The 19734-nt window shown below is 46.9% G+C and overlaps 2 protein-coding genes across 5 annotated transcripts; one reads left to right on the top strand and one right to left on the bottom strand.

Annotated features, from left to right (window-relative positions):
* Positions 1-91: 91 nt before the first annotated feature.
* Positions 92-7540, top strand: CCDC117 (coiled-coil domain containing 117). 3 transcript variants are annotated; one of them, XM_037375299.1, is made up of 6 exons: positions 92-392; positions 677-1038; positions 1763-1813; positions 2182-2415; positions 3865-4002; positions 4534-7540. In XM_037375299.1, the coding sequence occupies exons 1-6, from the start codon at positions 123-125 to the stop codon at positions 4784-4786; spliced, it is 1308 nt and encodes a 435-aa protein (XP_037231196.1). In that variant the 5' UTR covers positions 92-122; the 3' UTR covers positions 4787-7540. The 3 variants fall into 3 exon arrangements, with proteins under 3 accessions (XP_037231196.1, XP_037231197.1, XP_037231199.1); XM_037375300.1 differs by having other exon boundaries at positions 680-1038; XM_037375302.1 differs by lacking the exon at positions 3865-4002.
* Positions 7541-11526: 3986 nt separating this feature from the next.
* Positions 11527-14612, bottom strand: XBP1 (X-box binding protein 1). 2 transcript variants are annotated; one of them, XM_037375303.1, is made up of 5 exons: positions 14385-14612; positions 14220-14316; positions 14003-14131; positions 13418-13578; positions 11527-12584 (listed from the first exon to the last, which is right to left on the bottom strand). In XM_037375303.1, the coding sequence occupies exons 1-5, from the start codon at positions 14579-14581 to the stop codon at positions 12398-12400; spliced, it is 771 nt and encodes a 256-aa protein (XP_037231200.1). In that variant the 5' UTR covers positions 14582-14612; the 3' UTR covers positions 11527-12397. The 2 variants fall into 2 exon arrangements, with proteins under 2 accessions (XP_037231200.1, XP_037231201.1); XM_037375304.1 differs by having other exon boundaries at positions 12275-12584; positions 13418-13491.
* Positions 14613-19734: the final 5122 nt, after the last annotated feature.

Genomic DNA, 19734 nt, shown 5'->3' on the forward strand with positions numbered 1-19734 from the left:
AGGCCACAGACAAGAGCAGCTCTGTCTCCAGGCTCCCTGAGGAGCTGAGGCTTGGCCCGGGCCGGGGAGGGCCGGGGCCTGGGAGAGCCGGGGCCTCCCACCCCAGGGGCCCGCATTGCCCCATGAGCGCCACAGCCACGGCGCTGGCAAGGACTTCACACCCCGCGGCCGCCCGAGCCTACAGCCCCCAGAATGCCCCGCGACCTCCAGGGCCTACAGCTCCCAGAATGCGCCGCGGCCTCACGGGCCTACAGCTCCCAGAATGCCCCGCGCCCGCCCGGGCCTACAGCTCCCAGAATGCCCCGCGGCGCCTTCTCCAAGCGCGGCGAAAGGCCTGGAAGGGCCGCGGGCTCTGGCGGAGCCCCCAGCCCCGGGCCCGGCCCGGCCCGGCGGTGAGCGCTCCGCGGCGCGGGCGGGCGGGGGCGGGCAGTCAGCCGTGCCTTTGGGTTGCGGCGGGGCGGGCCGAGTCCCGCAGGAGCCCGGGGCGGCCGACGGGGCCCGCTCACCTTGGCCGCGGAGCTCGACCCCAGCGGGAGCGCCTGGGGCCGGCGGCGGGCGGGCGACTGCGGGCTGGGGTGTCCGGTAGCGCGGGGGGGAGCCGGCCCCGGGCCTCTGGGGTGGTCGCCCCGCTCGGCGGTGCGGACGCGCGGCGTTGATGGCCTCTCCCTCCCCGCAGCAGGACATGGCGGCGCTGGGCAGATCCTGCCCGGGCCTCCCTGCGGGCCCTGCCGTGGAGTTTCCCCAGGCCCCGGCCGCTGCCCCTGAGCGCCACGGCCCGTCGGCGGGGACGCGGCACGACCCGCCGCCCGGAGCCGTCGGCCACAGCCATTTCCAGCCGCCCGTGATGATCATGGCCGGGAACGGAAGCGATGGTGCCGACGGCGGCCGCTCCTCCGGCCTGTACCTGCAGAGCAGCCTCGACCTTGCCTCGCTGGCCGCGCTGGGAAGCTACAACGAGGGCCTGACGGTCGCCCCGGTGGGCTCCTTTACTAGCGCGGCCCCCTCGCACGGCCTGCACCTGCCGCAGGGCCACAGCCAGTAAGTGCCAACCGCTGGCTCAGGGGCGGGGGGAGCGGATGGCTCAGCTGCGCTGGCGCCGTGAAATAACTTTTCTTTTCAAGGCGGGTTGGAATTTGTTTTTCTCCTGGGAGTGTTTTGCTTGTACAATGTTAGAATCGTATTGTGCTCGTCTTGGCGGCCTTGAAGTTTGTTGGTGGGGATGAAGAGGCCTTCTAAAAGGAGAGAAACGTGATTAAGTTTACCAACATCTTGACATGCTTTTAAATATATGTACTTTTTTTGACTTTTTTGTTTTAGTTTGCCCTTTCTTATACGTGAGCACAAAAAACTTAAATTATTCCATTAAATGTTGTTGTTTAGTCCTATTTAATTAGCGTATGTCACTGTGAGACAGTGTAATAAGAGACTTAAGTTGGATCACGTGTTGCTTCTTGAAACATTTTAATTTTGTCAAAAATTGCTCTTGTCCTGTATGGAAAAAATAAATAATGTAAAAGAGGAGAAAGCAGCATGGAAATCTGCTCAGAGAACAGAGTAATTACAGCTGCCTTTGACTTTCTTTGGAGCAAAGTGGTCATTTATTGTCCAGAACTTCCACTCCCTTCACAGCCGGTGATACACTGTGATGGTGGCTCTTGGCTGCAAGTGAAATTTTAAAAGGGAGGAAAACATCGCTTGAAAATTTCAGCATCACTGGAAGTTATAATCAGAAGTTAAATGACCATTTATTTTTCTTTTGCAGTGTCTCTGTTCGCTGTGGAAAGAAGCATAAGCTAGAAGAAGAGGCAGAAGGGTAAATTAAATTTGTCTTTTATAGCCTGAAGAATCTTAATTTGCTTTTTCTTTTCTGTAAAGATTTGAGCACATCCTATCTACAAAATATGCAGGAAGGGAACCTCTATCACTCTTTGCATTTGGAAAGCTTTCCCTGAATTGTACATGACCCCAAATCCATTTCAGTTACCTAATTAATTGTGTAGCACTGATTTTCTTTTATGGGTACCTGCATTTTAAGAAGAGCAACGCAGATTTGTTTTCTTTGTGGAGGTTGTGTTTCCATAGTATGTCAAATCTGTTGACATGCACATGACTTTCTGTAATGTTTTTTCCTGTAGAATGCTGCTTTTCTCTTTTGACAATTGTAAACTTACTGTTTCCTAGTTGTCCTGTGCGGAAGAAGAGACTGACAGGAGCCAAAAATTGTCCTTTGAATCCCAACACTGAAGAATGGATTCTCTGTGCAGGTCAGCAGGCAGCTGGGGAGGTGGCAAGTCAGTATGGTGGCAGCGGTCCTGAAACTGCCCTGTTAGAAATTCCCTGTGAAGAAATGGATCAGACAATGGGGGAACAGCAGTGCGAGGTTGCTCGCAGGAAGCTTCAGGAAATTGAGGACAGGTAAATGCAGGGATTGAGTAGCCTGGCTTTGTTGAGCTTTCCCTTTTTTGGTGGGCATTAAGGGGTAAATCTAGCACTTAGCAGTTTGATAATGGTACTGTAAGTCTGAGATTAACCTTCTGTTCGAGTGATTCCTTTTTAGGCTACTTATGGTCCTATGAGTCTTGGGGGTGGTACTGTGATCTGAAATTGAGGGTGCTAGAGCAAGAGATGGTGAAGAAATAACCACCTTTTCACAATCACTGTGCACCATCGGTGTACCGTAATGGGGTTTTATGCTCTTTTGTGAGTAGCCAGAGCTCAGATTTTAACTGGTGAGCTCAAGTCTGACCAGTGAACAACTTTTTTCAACCAGCTGCAGCTTGTTCAGTGATTAATACTTCTAAATGCTCGAGGTAGATGTGATTTTGTCAAGTGTAGAAAGTAGCATGGACCAGAGACATCTCTCTGCACATATGCAATAAAGCTGAGGTTCATCTTGCTGTTAAATACCAGATAGCATGATACGGGGGTGATGGGGTGGCTACAGGCACTCACTTGCCAGCATTTAACGAATGCACTGTGCGTTCTTGCCTTTGAAAGATTTCTGGGAATGTCACATGTATGTGTATCGGTTGATTGCAGTTGAGCTAGTATTCCAAAAAACCTAAAATGACTACTGCAGACAGTTGTTAGAAAAGCCAAAAGTTTTATAAATTATAAAACAAGATTTTTTTTTAGATGATTACTTCATAGATGGTGCGTGAAGGGAACCAAGGTACTGTTAGATTATTTTATTTTTTCATGGGTGAATCAGTGATGTATGTCTGTATTCTCTGGCTATATTTGCATTACAAAGTCTGCTTTGGACCTCTTGGAGGATTGTTCCCCATCCTTCCCAGCTACTCTGCTAAATTTTCTTTAAAAAGTTTACCAAAACCAGCGGAGATAACTCTGGCTTGTTCTGAATGCTTCAACTTTTTGTGCCTTTTTAATCTCTGAGAAATCGGTGCAACGTCACTGAAGGTTAAGAACTGTATTCAGCAGCTTTTCAATGATTTGCAGAGTTAAGGTACGGGGAATCAAGCCGGTGAAACTATGGCATAACTGAGACTCGCTCTTGTAATGTGACTGAATCATACAGTTTCCCCTGAAGTGAATTTATTTATTTTCTCGTAGTGGATACCTGCGTTGCGTGCTGCTGGATGATGCAGGGATAACAAAGCTAGCTTAGGTACCAGAAGTGGCATAGCTGCTCAAGCGGCTTCTGTGGTGACGGTCGTTCTTAGGGTGTATTGGCCCAAGAGAGACTGGTGTTAACGTGGCCCCGCTGCTTCTGGTACCCAGCCTGGGTCAGATCCCTACACTGCACAGTGCAGCGCATGTAGATGTAACTGTAGTCTGCAGTGGATGTGCCTGTTAACAGTATGCTCAATAGTGTTTATTTCCCTCTTCCCCCTCCATTCCTAGGATAATTGATGAAGATGAGGAAGTTCATGCTGATGGAAATGTTAGCAATCTGCCCACTCTTATCCTGTCAGATACCCTTAAAAAAGGGATGAAGAGGGATTTTGGTGAAGGCCTGACAAAGAAAATAATAGAATCTATGTAAGTTCTGGAGGAAATCATGGTGCTATGTAGCTAACACATGCAAATGAGAAGAGAGACCCAGTCTCATGTTTGTGGAGATGTCCTTGGTTAATGCACGGTGCAGCCCATGTGGTGTAACAGACCATTTGTTTGGTCAGAAATAGGAACAACTAATGTAAAAGAGAAGTTAAGTGTGACTGGTGGTCATCAAGCTGTCTGTTTTGTACTCCTCGTTTCTACACAGTGAAATTTGTTGAATAAACCCTTGTATCTTGATTTTTATGTATGTGCGTTTCCAAAAGAAGGTGGTCCCAAATTGTGACCGACAGTGGTCGTCGAGTTTGGTGCAAAAGAAAAGAAAGAAAATACAGGGTTAGAACTAGAAGTAATGGAACTAGTTAAGGAAGAGGAAATTTAATAGGGGGAAAGAAAAAAAAAATGGACTCTGGAATAAGAGTTCCAGACTAGCACAAAGGACTGAGATAACTCACTGGTTTTAGTAGTTGTGATTGGAGAACTGAAGTTTAATTGAGACTCCATCTCTTCTAGGAGCCGTCCATCTATGGAGCTGGTGCTTTGGAAACCTCTTCCTGAATTTCTCACAGATAAACTGAAGTCCGTTTCTGTTAAGAACGTTAAGCAGCAGAGTACAGAAGGGTGTCAAGCTAAGCAGTCAACACCAAGAGCTGCTTTTGACGCACAGACTGAAACATTCCCTGAATCACAACAGACTGCGATGTCTCCAGATCAGTATGCTGGTTTGGGAACCTCTGGGTGTGCAGAAGAAGAGATGGAGTTGTAGATGCCAGATTTCAGACTGGAAGTGGTGATCTTCTGGCGTTTTTTGTTGCTGTTTTTTGATTCCTTCTTTCATTCTGGTTTGATGTGTGAATCTGAAGTTTTATTATTTTTGGGGGGTTTTCCTACTAACAATCATAAGAATGTGGATTGGCCAGACACAACTTAAGGGAACTGAAAAAATCCGTAAGATTCCATGCTCTGATCTGTTAAATAGTCTTGTTTTTACTGAGAAGGTAATCCAGAGGCCTTTGGAACAAGGAAGTAGCTTTCCATTTTGCTTAATGGTGAAATACCCTCTTAATTGTCTTTTGGTAAAGTTTAAAAATCCAAATATTGAATGTAACTGTGGCTTAAGCTACATCTTTCATTTACTGAGCCATTAAGACTTTCGTGCCCATGCTATGCTTGGTCAGTTGGTTTAATTTGGATTACAAAAAGGTATGGAAAGGAAGAAACACTTTTGCATTCAGTCGCAGATTGAAAAGCAGTCACTTTGGAAGTACAGCTTTCCACAGTATTTCATCTGTGGCTGGTCTGTACTTTATGTCCACTGAAATGTAGAAATTACACATCTGTGGTGTGGTAGGGAAGGAATGTTACAGCTGAGCACAGGCTTCTTGTTTTGTATGAAGTAAAATCAGCTACTAACTTGCAAGATACTTAATAACTTTAGTCATCTTTGATTCACTGGCTCCTAAATTGTGTTTGTGGGTTTTTGATGCCCCCCTTTCCCAAAGTCCAGAGAAAAGTAGTTCTTGGTGGATTGATTCACATTTTACATTGTGCTGTGATTTTTTTTTTGTATGCATTGAGTTGGCAAGTCAGTTGAAGACAGTGTACCTTTTGCTTAAATAACAGGCATCCTTTAATTTTTATAAACGTGGTAAGTAAATCAGATAACAGGGAGCTGGTTTCCGGCATAAAGAGGGTCAAATACTGATTATTGTCTGTAACCAAGTCCCAGATTTGAGGCTGCTGGCATTGGTGGTGAAGTAAGGATGATGGTTGTCTTCTTCCTGGGGGAATCTAGACTTAAAACTTAGCCAGAGCATGTGCCATTAACATAACATCATGTAGTTTATACAGATGTGTATGCCAAAAGAATTCAGTGTGTTAAGAAAAGGGATCCTCACTTGGCTACTGCTTGTAACTTTCCTCAGTACACAACAGTTCTGTTATGCTTAAAGCCCTTAAACAAGGCAAAGGATCTTACCTTGTGTTCTTAAGTCCTTGAGCTTTCTCAGAGATAACAGAATTAAGGCTTTTTGTAAGAAATTCCTTTCCCTGTAGCAGGCTCAGTTCAGGGCGCTAGCATCCCAGTCTGGCTTTGACATCTTGCTGACGTAAAGGAGCAAGTCCACAATAACGCAGCTGTTTGCGTAAGAAAATCTACTCTTCCTTTGCACAGCTAATTGATAATCTTTGTGATGGTATTTTTGTTGGATAACTGTTGAATAACCCATAGTTGATAGTTTAAAACCAAGCTTCTCGCAGTCATCCTTTCTTTTCTTTTGGCTGACAGCAGCAGCTTTGTTCAAAAGGTACCCCTGTTTGTTAAATCCTGTCGATCTTGCTGCTCTCGTCGAAGGCTGTGTGAAATTTGCTGTCTCTTGCTAAAACATTTCAGAGCTTCGTTAAAAACATTCCAACATGAATAGGTATTACTCTGTAAACTGGTGTATAAATTTACCATTCTGGAAGAACATATGCAGCTTTATCTTGCTGTTATGTCTGATTTCATCTAAGAGTCTGTTACAAATCTCTTGCGTGTACTGCATAACATTTCTCATATATTATTAAGCTGCTGAACATGCTTAAAATCTACAGCCTTTGACGTGCTACGTTGCTTGAGTATAAAGTAAAGCAATGCAGTTTGGAGAAGGCTGTAGGCACTGCCGGGGAAAATGTGGTGCCTCCAAATAACAGCCTGGTTTTAAACTTGCGGGATTGTAACGAAACCTCAGGGTTGGAACTGTTTTAGCTGATAGCTCTGAATCCTAAATAAACTGAAAAGAAAGGATAAACAATTCAAAAATTTGACAAAACCATCTCAGCAATACTAAAATAGCGACAGAAGATGTATAAAACTGGGAGGCCTAAATACATCTCAATGCAGGGATTTTTAAGAGGAAAAATTTCAATTGTGTATCAAATTTGCAGAATTTTTTGCAGTTGGCTTTTAAGCATACTTTATTGCTCTTATGTTTGTACCAAAGGTTGATGTTCAGAAGTGTGTTTCCTTTTAATTGTTTGATGCTCATGGCATCACTGACCCCTGTTATTCTGCCATCTGAAACAAGAATATAGCAGTAGACTATTGACAGAGACCATGAGATGAGAAGAAACTGCATCCAAGAAATTTGGTTTTGGTAGAAAACACTAAATTTTTTGGTAATTTGTTAATCCCCTTGTGATAGGAGAGAAGTTTGAATTGTTTGAGTTGATGGAAGTGGAGCAGAGCAGGAATCGAGTATCTAGGAGGACTGAGCAAGATTCTTGCCATAGCAATCACTTGGAGAGAGAGAACCAGCTACTTGGTGTTTTCAAACTTTTGTGTTTGTAAGAGTTTCATTTGTTGTTGGCTTCCTTAAAAGACTTTCATTAAAGCTGTTTACAAGCGGGATGGCAAATGTGATGCAGTATTAGGTAAAACTTTATTTTGAGTTATGGAATATCTGATTCTGGTCTGTCTTCTCTTGGGACCAAATCGCCCTTTGTATGTCAGTTTTCAATAAATTTTCTAAAATATTTTTTAGATGGTTGTGTTTCATTCCCAATAAAAGTGAAAACTTTGAAAGCATATGTCCAGTCCTTTGACTGGAGGGTGAAATACTCTTCTGGCCTAAGAAGATATTTTTTTTTAAATTTAACTGTGTAGTCCCAAGGGCATGTCACTTCTTTCCTCCGTGGTGTCCAACAGGACAGAGGCACAACAGTGGGGCAGAGCGAGTGTGAAGCTGCTGGAAAGGAAGAGTTGCTGCAGATCTGCTACGACCCAAAGGCCTCTAACAAAGCAAAGGAGTCCCAGGTGTTGCTACAGCTTGTGTTTTCTGAGCTTTCATTTTATTTCAGACTAAAACTGAATGCCTAGCTTGCCTAGTTCTGTACAAAATAAATTAAAACAAATTAAAATTTTATATAATTATTTTCTTGGAATGTACTTTGTTCTTTTGTATAATGCCCTGCGTTCAAAAGTTTTTCAAGCAGCTGAAGGGTAAAGATGGGTGTGCTACACCAGGATTGCCTTTGCTTTCAAAATGAGAGAAAAACAGCAAAAAAAACCCCAACTATATTAATAAAATAATAATAAAAACGTGAGGTTTCTGGCAGAGTCAAATATTGACTAGCTTAAGTTGTATTCTGGATTTAGACAAGACTTAAATATTCCTCCAGTGCAGAGTCAGAGGGAAATAACTGTAAAACCCAGCCCCGTGTTGGGGTTGTGTGAGGTGCTCTGGCTGGCAGAGTCTCCCTGGGGATATGCCTGGGGGGCTGCAGAGGGGGGAGGGTTATCTCCATTACTCCTCCAGCCCTGCAGGGAGGGGCAGAATGTATTTTGGCACAGACTTGGAACCAGGCTCATGATTGTTCCAGAGCCTGTGTCTTGTATCAGTTAGCCAGAGCAGATGTGTGGCTTCCATCACAGATGATTTATTTAATCAAATGCAGATGTAAAACACATGTGAACTGCTGGGTCTGGATCCACACTTGTTGCGAGGTGAGTAGGAGTCCAGAAGTTGGAGCAGCAGGAAAACAAGTCTCCTCAAGGACACGCACTGTGAAATCTGCTGCTCCAGGCACGTCCCTCCTTCCTCTCCTGCCCCAGCTCTGCCTGGGTTTGGTTTAACCTGGCATCTCTCATCTACAGGAAGATGGCAGATAAAGGTCCTCTGCTGACAGTTTAAATTCTCACACTTTAATCTGTGAATGTTGAAGTGCTATATAAACATATATACTAAAAAACTCCCCTCATCCTGCCTTGGTAGCACGTAAGTGGACTCGAGGCTTGTAAAAAATACGAGCACTGACAGAAATTCCGAACGTCAGTAGGCTTCCAGGTGCCCAGCAGGAACCAGTTGTATGCTTTTAGCAGAAGAGAGTACGGTAAATTTTAGCAGCTTGTCTTGGAACCTAACGCTGCCAGTAAGGCGGGATAAAGCCTGCCAGGAAATACCTGTGAGGTTGAGGGAGGGGAGCAAACCAGCGTAAATACAGCTTCAGTGAGCAGCTTTGCTGACTGCACTTCACAAGGCATGGGGGTGAACCTGTTAAACAGAGACCATCTCCCATGATGGACGTTTTTTAGACATTAAAAATTCATTGCTCTGGGACACAAAATGCATCCAGCCGTGAAGCAAGTGAAATGATGCGCTCTTGGAAGCGAGCAGCGCCTGCCCGTGCCCACCAAGCCCACAGAGCTACCCAGGATCACGGGCTGGCGGCAGCACCAGCAGCACAACTGGTAAATGGCTCCTGGGAAGTACTCTGTAATCGGTATGGAAGCCGTTTCTAACAGGCAGCATTGAGGATTATCTGTTTTGCTTCATCTCCCATCCCCCTCACCCTTCATCCAACACCCGGTCCCAAAGGCTGAGTGGAGGGGGCTGGGTGGTGGCTCCAGGCACCCACAGGAGCTGCTTGGGCAGAAGCACCATGTCTGCAGGCAGCTTTGGAGTAAGGCAGAGGGTGGCAAAATACCAGCCCTGCCAGCCGCCTGCTGCAGGAGAAGAGGGGGTTGGAGGTGCAGCAATGGTGAGGTGCTCCAGCCCCACATGGAGGGGTCTCAGGCCACAGGACAGGCGGCTTCCCCCACCTGCCAGGGCAGCAGCAGGACACACTGTGGTGGGAGGTGGCCCCCAGCAGCAGACAGGAGCTTTCTGCTCCACAGCACTCACCCCTTCTGCCTGGTTCTATCCGTGGCAGCACCACGGTGATCCCAAGGGGTCCAGTGCTCTACTGCATCAGGGCAGGGAAAGTGGGATCCAGGCCACCACTGCCTCCTCCCCCTGCCCATCACAGCCCTTGCTTCAAAGGGAGGAATTAAAAAGATGTCCAGGCAGCAAAAGGATTAAGTTTATAGCTGACTTCCTTATTTAGTTGAATTTTTATTTCTTTTGGCAAAGCTCTTGCTTTCAGTAGCTACTAAAATGGTTGGTTATCAGTTGTCACACTTAAAGTGCTTGTCTGGGAGCACAGAAAATGCATTTCTAATGCTGGATATCACAAGTGAAACTGGACTGAGCATCCCTGATAACCTGAGATACCTCAGGGGAGGTAGCATGTATCACTGACAGTTCTGCTTCATCTACAACTGGGAGCAGCTCCTGAAGAAGCAACAGCCTCAGATGGGAACAGGCCACCTCCAGCAGCTCAGTCTCCAACATCACACTCACAGGAACACACGCATTGCCTAGGAGTGCTGCAGCACCAAGGAGACACAGTCCCATCACTTAACATGTTTAGCTTTCTACCGCGCTGCCTGTTCAAGGCCAGGTGTCTGCATGGGAACAGGGAGAACTGCCACAGAGGACAGGGGGGAGGGCTGTGCACCCCCAGCACAGGGTGCGAGGAGTCAGGCTTCCACAGGTGCTGCTTTCAACTCCTCCAGGCTTGTTCCTGTAAACTAGGTCTTTGACTTCTAGGCTAGAAAACGTAGAGCTGAGTTTTAAAGAAATGAAACTTCACATTAAAAAATGAAATTAAGTACAGCAGAAATAATTGCATATGAAGTGCCAGTAATATGGACAAAAGCAATGCAAAACCATGGATCAAATTCTCCCTTGCCTGCTTGCTTTTTAGACTAGATGCTAGGTACTAAGCGTTCTCTTGCAGTCATCCCTATTTGCCAGCTTGAACATAAAGCAACTTATTCTCCAGACTACTTAAAGTTTTATCTTCCTAGTCCAAGTTTCTGCTGTACTGCACAGCTGTAGTTTTACTGCTATCCAGTACTCAGGTAGAATGCTTTAATGCAAGCTACATTAAATTTGTAACCCAAAGCACCTTGAATGTTAGTGACCAACACCCTCCTGTCCCATCACCCATTTCCTTCCCTCCTCCACCTCAAGTTATTTTTGTCACAATTTCACACAAGACACAAAATAGCACAGAAACCAAGACCAGCTGTACCAACACCTGGAACAGCTCTCACTTCTGTATGAAGTTTCAGTTTCTTCTCTCGCTCCAGTTTAAGTGGTTTTAATACTGTCACATTGGAACAAATAGATGGATAAGGACAACAGAAAAGAGTCCTCCTGTGATATTTGAGATGAGCTCCTGCAAAGTTACTTTATGCTTCAGCAATTCCTGCAGTAACACAGAATCTGCACCTCTTTCACCACATATTTCTCACACTGCTTCACCAACACCAGCCACCACTTTAAGCGCACCCACCTTCACTCAGACCAAGCATTTTGCACAGTTAACTGGCCAATGGCAAATACTACAGTGATTTTATTCAGACATCAAGCTACTGCCATCTGTGTTCCCCATTCAGGCTGCAGATTTTGCTCTAGCTGCTTTGGCCATCATACAGACCCATCCACCTTCAATGGAATTTGCACCCCAGAAAGCTGCTGAAGCATCCAGCTGCTTACACCAAAGTGCTGCTGGATTGCTGCATTGAGGTGGTTTAAGTACAAGACACCAAGAGACCCAGTCTTCTAAAACTTCTATACAGTTTTGAATTCTATAAGGCCCAGATACTCTCCCCTCCCCACTGAGATCCAAGGCAAAAAAGGGTCAGTGAGCTGCACTGCACTTTAATTGCACCAATACAGTTAAATATTAAATGGAGAAAGCAACTCTACATAGCAAATGGAAAACAAGCATTTACATAGTAAATCTGTAAGACATACAGACTATTCAGTCTTAACCCAGTTGTCTATACAGGAACATCCCACTACAGCTTCCTGTATTAAAATAATTTTAAGTGGGAAACTAAATGAACATTTTCAGGTTCACACAGAATCGTCAAGTTACTGAGAAACAAACTTTCCTCCCTCATGAGCCAATACTGATGGGGTGGGTGGGAGGACAGGACACCCTAGACTTCCTCCATACCAGGAGAAGCACATTGGCCATCACTCCATCTACTAGCATGGACTGAAGTGAGCAATGCTGTTCTGAATACACTTAATTCCACACCCCACAAAGGGGCATTTATCCCATTATCCTGCCAGGATAATTTTCCAAGGGAGTTAACACTACAAGTTAGACACTGACCAGTTGGCACTACAAAGCTAGACACTGATCAGTTGGGGAAAAAGTTCATTGGCAAAGCTATCCTCCCACACATGGTCAGTGTCAAGTGGAGAGGACATGTCACTGAAGGGTGACAGGGATCCTTCATACCCAGAGTCACTACAGGCATCCAACAGAGAGCTTGAAGCTGCAAGGCTATAGTGAGAGGAAAGCAGATGAGAGATGCCCAGTTCAGGCATGAAGCTGTCTACAGGTTCTTCTTTCACAGATACTGGGATCTCAGGGATAGCTTTGTCTTCAGGTGGAGAGAGAGATACTTCCTCGATTTTCACTAGCATATCGGTTTGGTCACCCATTTTAATAGGAATCTCCAGTATTAGGGGCTTTGTGTACACATGATCAAACCTTATCAGTTCATTAATGGCCTCCAGCTTAGCTGATGGGGACCCCAAAGAGGGAGAGGAGGAGGTTGGTACGGAATTTGTTTCTCCACAGATGTCTTCCTCCAGCTTTTCCAGGCACATTGACTCTGAACCAGCGTATGTGAGAAGCATCTCTGGGTCCAGACAGTCCAGAAAGCCCAGCAGGAGATCAGACTGCAGAATGAAAGAACGGTTTAGGAAGACAGCCTACTACTGTTACAGCAAGGCATCAGTTGCAAAATCTATTGACACTCATCTGAAAGTTAAAATGCGCTAATGGGATCATGGACCTAGGAATTTTACCAAGATCACCATCAGAACAGTTAAAGCAATTTCTCATCTCAGATTTTTTTTTTTTTTTTCTTTAAAAGGTACTGGCAACCTACATGCATTTGATGTTCACTGCCTTTATCAAACTCCTCAGGACCTTGGACCCATCAGGTACAACCACCACACTACCTGCTGGCTCCACAGAGCCAGTACCAAAACCCAGTTTAAGCAAATCTGCCCATGACCAAAGGTGGTGCGGTTGTTACAGGTTTTTGTTGGGGGGTGGGTTGGTTTGGGTTTAATTGGTCATTTTTTTTTTTTTAAGTGAAAGATGCCTGTCCTTACATTTCTGGAAGTTCATAAGGGGCAAGCTTTAAGTCTGAACGGCTTTGCCAAGTGCCAGCTCATCAGCAAAATTATGAAGTCTACTTTCAACAACAGGAAAAGCACAGTATGCTTTTGGTATTTGTACACTGTTGCTGTAAGTGCCACCAGGCTGTTTCAGGCAATATCCTCTTAAGATTTTATGGAAACTGGACTTGAACCAGTTGCATGAACTCCTGTACTCACTGGATACAGCCCAACACAGCTGTTCTGAGCCACAGGTATGGCACTCCAAGACTTAGAAACCAAGCCAACCACAGAAAATTACTTTATGTCAAGAAGTTACAACACTAGTCTTAGATCCACAGTGGTTCCGAGTTCTGTGTGCATTTTGGGTAGGAATGGATGCTTACCTTAGAGTCTGAATCACTGTCATCAGAATCCATGTGGAAGTTATCAGAAGTGGTGACTGCTGGGCCTGCACCTGCTGCAGAGGAACACGTAGTCTGAGTGCTGCGGACTCAGCGGACCCGGTCACCAATCTAATCTCATCCACCTGTGATTCCTTTACAACCTGCAGGCAAGGATAAAACCCAGTCAGTCACCACAGAGATTCTAGCAGACAGTACAGCACATAACCCTGAAGATCATGGTCTTCCTGCAACAACTTCCAACATCAGGTGCTCCACTGGCTTTGGCAGCAGGAACCCAAGGGTAGCCTCAAGGCCCACGTGTTTGCAGATTTGTTTTGTTCACTGCTTAACTGAAAGCCTGACACCTTCCACTATGTCCCTGGTCTTCAGAGACAGCTGTATACGACTGACAGTTACTACTTCACTTCTAGAACAGATTGTAGACCAGCAGATGAAACTGCCTCGCAACAGCTTGGGACCAGGCAGTGGACTGCCCCCCACCCACTGTGGGCAGGCATCCCGAGCATCCCCGGGACCCCCAGCGGGGAGGGGGCGAGGGGGCTGCCAGCGCGGCGACGGGCTCACCTGGGGCTCGCTCCCCTCCTCCACCTTCAGAGCATCCAGGCCCAGGCGGCAGCGAAGCTCCTGGTTCTCCAGCGCCAGGTTACATGTCTTCTCCCGCAGGAGCTGGTTCTCCAGCAGCAGCCTCTGGTTCTGCGGAGAGCCGTGAGGCAGGGCGGCCCCGGGCCCATGCCCGGCTCCCCCCGGGCCCACACCGGCCCCCTCCAACCCCGACCCCTACCTCCTCCTCCAGCTCCACCACCTGCTGCTCCAGCTCCGTCATCCGCGCCTTCTTCCTGTCCCGGGCGCTCTGCGCCGCCACCCGGTTCTTCAGCTTCCTGCGGGGCAGGGCGGCTGTCAGCGCGGCTGCCAGCGCGGCGGGGCCCCGCCGCCGGCCCCCACTCACCTGCGCAGCGCCTTCTCCTCCGGGCTCAGGTGCGTCAGCCGCTGCCGCTTGCGGGCCGGCTGCGGCGCCTCCAGGCCCGGCGGGCTGGCTCCTGCCGGCAGGACGACGGAGAGGTGGCGGCCGGCCGCGGGGGGCTCGGCCGCTTTGCCGGGGATAAGGAGCAGCCGGGGGGCCGCGGTACCGGGCAGCGCGGCCATGGCGGGCGCGGACGGAGCGGGACGAGCGGCGCTGCCCGGCACCACAGCTCACAGCCGTCTGCGCCCCCGCACGCCCCGCCCGGCTTTCTACTATCGTGGCTCTTCCCCATTGGCCGGAGCCGTATGACGACACGCCCCGGATGGCCCGTGATTGGTCCGAGGCCGAAAGCAAGGGGAAGGGAGGGTAATTGCATCAGCCGAGGGGGTTGGGGCTTGGTGAGGTGTCAGCGCGGGCGGAGGGGCGGGGCCGCCAGGGCTCGCGGGGGCGGGCGGGCCGCTCGGCTCTGCTCGGATCGGCCCCCGCTCGGATCGACTCGGCACCGCTCGCTGCCTGAGGCTCGCTGAGGCGCCTGGAGGAGGGACCGGCCGCGGGCGGTTGTCTCTGCCCTGCAGCCACCTTACCTGAGGCGATCTGTCCCACACAGCCAGAGCGGGATCCGAGGGGGAGGGACAGCTGCTGAGGAGCCCGAGTGCCGAGGACGGGCTGTAACTTGCCATGAGGGTGGGCTCAAGAACGAGGGAGCAGGGAGAAGTCGGCGCCTGATCGCAGAAGCTGCAGAGCGCGCAGAAGCGCCTCGGGGGCTGCACTTGGCATCCAGCCTGTCCCAGTGCAGCAAGTACATTAGTTACCTGATCAAATGGGTGAAGTGGCAGTGCGGGCGTGGAGTGAAACGCGGGCACTTGGTGATGGCCAGAGAAGGCCTCGAAGGCCGCGCCGCAGGTGGCAGCCGCGCGTGTCCTGGAGCGCTGGCCTCCACGGCCTCCCCACAGCTCCCCCTCGTCTTGCTCGTGGCAGTTGCCCGCAACCTGAGTAGTTATGAAATGTTGAAACTATGGCTACTTACACGTCTTTCTGAAATCCATTTGGACGCTGAATTTAAATCAGTTAAGATGTTAAACTGTAAAGGAAAAACACCAGGTTTAAAAGTTCAAAGGCGCTGGTGTGCTGGTTTGGCTTTACTCCAGCGCTGGAGTCCTGCCAGGCTTTCATGATAGGAAGAACAAACTGCGTTTGTAAGTTTGTGTTTGTTCTTTCCTTACTCACTGCAGCATGACATTTAGTTAAGGCTGAGAGTTCACCTTTCTACTTTGACACCTTTGTGAAAAATGCGGCAACTTTTTGATAAGTCTTTTAGTCTGAGTGTAAAAGACCTGTTTGTTCTAGTCCTGCTAAGCCCCTTGGATACCGGTCATTGGAAACTATCTGCTTCTCCTTTGTACATCACTTTTTGGTTTGGACATGTGTTTCTTCTGTAATTCTAATTCCCAATTAAAAACTCATTACTGTTATCTAACAAAATGCAGGTCCTGTATTAATATCTTTTCCTGATTTCAGACATTCATTTCAAGTAAGTTGCCCTGTTTTACAACAAAAAAATTGAACGGGCTGTCCCTGCTTGTGCTGCTTTGTGATATTTATAGCCATACTGCTGAGACTAGCTGTGATGTGATTTGTCATATAGATACTCAGATTTCTTAGCATTATGGTTGAAGAAAGATCCTAACTTTCTGCCTGTACGTGATTTTATTTTCCTATTTCATTTTATATGGAGCCAGAACAAAAGCATCTTTCTCCTTTTGCAACAAACAATTGTGATCGTGAATAAACTTCAGAAGTGCAGAGACATATATACTAGTAGTGGTATACGAGTCACTTCGCAGTGTCCATACTCACTGACTGTAATAATGGCACTCATTAACATGTCTAGCATTGGCAACAATAGCTGGCAAAAGAAGGGCATGACACCCTGCAGTCTAGTCCTGTTGATTAATTTTAGTAGCACTGCTAGGACTAGCTGTGATGTAGTTACTGAGAACACATTTAGGCTCACAAATAGTACATTACTACCATTAGGATACATAAAGCCTTTTGTTAAATAGAGGGTTAAGTCACTGGGTAAAAAAGTGGCAAAGGAAAATTCAATAAAGCTGGTATTGTACTGAGACACCCTTTCAGAAAGCTTTAAAAGACTTCAAGGTTCATTCTGATTTCCACCTTTTTTTTTTCCCCCAAAAAACCCTCACTGTTTAAACATTCCAGTTTTTGTGTTTTTCTTTTTTTCACTCATTGGATTGAAGCCTGTGATCCACATGACAGTGCTGTAGTTACTCAAGAATGCTTCTCACCCTGTTTTTTAGTGCAGCACAACCATCTATCTAAAGGATGTGCCAATGAGGATACTGTTGGCTGTTCTGCCAGAAACATTAGTTCCTGCTAACATAGCTTTACGTAGTATGTTCCAGGTGGCCAAGCCACTGGAGGAAATAATTTTGTTTAACAAAGGTGGAGAGGCTTTGCCCTTGTGTAATATTAGATGCAGAGAAAGAAATGCGAGCTGAATGTTATCTGCGTATGAAAAAAAAAAGGGGGAATAGAGGAGGGAAAGAAAATGGAAGAGGGTGTAGAGAAAAGGTAGCTTAACTAACAAGCATGGTCTGAGAAAGAGCTTGTTTGCCCAATGTGCCTCTGAAAACTCTTGGAAAGTGGCCCAGGGCCCCAGGGTGGCGTCAACAGCTGGAGTATTCCCAGATCTGTATCAATAGCTGATTAAAAGAAAAAGGGAACTGTTCTGCAGCCTAAAATGAGGTTATTCCAAACCTGTAATGTTTGTCGTGACCTTTGTATTCATTTTACTTATTCTTAAATTTCATCATTACACATTGGGATTCAAGAGTGCATCTCTCAAAATTCCAGCACTCCCCGGCCCAAGGTGGAAAGCAGCCATTACCTTCCCCAAAGAGACGCTGCTGACCGAGTTGCCAAGTTCATCGTCAGTTGGAGCAGGGGAAGAGTTTCACTTCAGCCACATTATTCAGTTGTCTGGGGCACCAGCAACACTTCCTGCTAGCCTTAACGGTTCAGGCTTTTTGGGAACATACACGGGGTTCACGCCACTCCTCTTGCTCTGAGTGGAAGGGTTGCTCCTAGTTGTTGCAGTGGGTGGGGGCAATTCACAGGCAGCGTGATAATAAAGGAAATAAGCACTTTCCGGCAGTCTGGTGAGCCTAGTAGGAACAACGACATACCTTTTCTTCAGCAAAAAGGTGATATTCCTACAGCGTGGAGAATTATGCAGAATCTGTGTCCTTTGCCTGCCGCATGGAGCTGCTAACCTGTCTGCATGCTGCAGGAAGTGGCACTGGCTTTGCCTTCTCTTAGTGCTGCCACAAGCAAGTCCTGCAGAAAGGTGACTTTTTGCTTAGCTATCATCCCTTCTCTGTAAATACTTACTGCTGAGACTGTACCTCATTGGCCTTTATGATTGTTTCCAGTATACCACTGGAAAAGTGTGGAAAAGTCCCAGTGAGTCCAACCTTGAACCCTGACTCCTGCAAGCATCTTACAAACGTGTACCTTGCATTCCAGTTCCTTGTCCTCATGTTCCACCCACATAGATTACCGTCACCTGTTATTACCCAGAATTACAAGGAGGCCTGCCTCAGGTCCATCTCACACCTGTGTGGTGGGCCACAGGTGTAGGCTGGAGGTTCTTACTTTAATCAACTCTATGGCTCGCTCCTTTGACCTACCTGATTTTGTGGTGAGGGAGAGATCCCATCACACTTGTGCCTTGAGTGCCTCCTGTTACAATTCTTCTTCCAGCACCTTCAGAACTTCATGCTGGAGTTCTCACTGTATTTTCCCCACAGCAGTGTGCAAATCTCTACAAGCAGCATCAGTTGACTTGGGCAGCATATATCTTGTGACAGATCACGTGCCTTCACAGTAGGCTGCTCTGTCATCCCGTCCCAACAGAACTAGTTCTGCCTTGCTTCTGATTCACAAAAGAAGTCTGAATTAACTCAGACAATGCTGTTAGTGTTTCAAGAACAAAGATATTCTGGAAGTTGGCTAGAAACTGGGCATTTCACAGGGCTGTTTTTCAGGAAAAGAGGGTCTCCCTTCGCTGTCACGGGAGTTCCCAGCAGCCACAGGCACAGCAGCTCACCTTGGAGCTCTTCTGGGCGGTTTAGCGGCATTCCTCACATTCAGAGAGGTTGTGCCCTCTTCTAGGTTTAGCAGTGGCTTAGTAGCAATACATTTCACACCGTACCTCATCAAAAAGCCAAGTGGGAAGCATGCCAAAGACCAGTTGTAGATGCATGTATAGCAACTGATTGACTTAATTTTTAACAAATATGCAACTCCATTGTTGCTCCCCCCTGCAGTAACCTTTCTGCATCACAAGATATTTTTGGCAGCAAAATCGCCTCGTGCTTCATGGCTTTTAACATTTTGTGTGTGCGATTCCTTTTTTTTTGATGTTAGGGAATGCAAGACAGGTTTTTCTTGACAAGGTCTAATGATATAGCATCTCTTTTTGGAGTGATAACAGCAAATTTAAGATCAAGCAACCTATATAAAGATCTCAAAACACTCCTTGAATCTACACAGTATCTTCTTTACCCTGAATTTCCCTTGCATCGTAATTCCCATTTGCTTCATTGTGTTAGACAACTCTGAAACTCAAGAATTCTCTGGACTTCGGCAAGACCGGAAATTAACTAACCTATCTAATTTTGCAGCAGTTGCAATTTTTTGCCAATTTACTACTGTTTTTTCCAGAAACCCGATATGCTCATTAAACAGCAGAGGTCTCAGTGTAGAGGCAGCCTCTAATCCACACTCTCATCTGAAAACTGATCTCCCCCTCCTGCTGTCACAGAATGCTGATTATAAAGGGAAAGCCTACCTGTTTACCAGCATTTTGAGATAAAGATCTCTGGATTTGATTTGTTCTGTCAGACTCAGAACCAAATTTTTCTTGCACATTCAGAGACTGGAGCACACCCCTCAGGGGAATTTAAAAGAGGACAAGATACCCGCACCATAGTAAATGGAAAGGCTGGCTTCCCAGCAACCCTGTGCTACTAGTTCTGTAAAAATGAAACATTACTGGAAAGCTTTGCAAACGTTGGTCATGTAAACAGGTCTTTATACATAGTGACTGAATGCCCTTGGGAGGATTTATGTCATCTGCCAGTCCCCAAGAGACTCCACCTGGGAATCTAACAGTGTTGGATCAGCTGGCCAGGGAAGCAGGCTCAGGGTAGGGAATCTGTTTGGTGGGTGCTCCAGCTAGCTGATATGTGAAGGAGGTCAAGGAGAGGTTCTGGTTGTTCAGTGGCTTACTTTGGGGCTTTGCTTTGTT

This window comes from Falco rusticolus, chromosome 1, assembly GCF_015220075.1.
Source record: "Falco rusticolus isolate bFalRus1 chromosome 1, bFalRus1.pri, whole genome shotgun sequence".
Classification (NCBI taxonomy): Eukaryota; Metazoa; Chordata; class Aves; order Falconiformes; family Falconidae; genus Falco; species Falco rusticolus.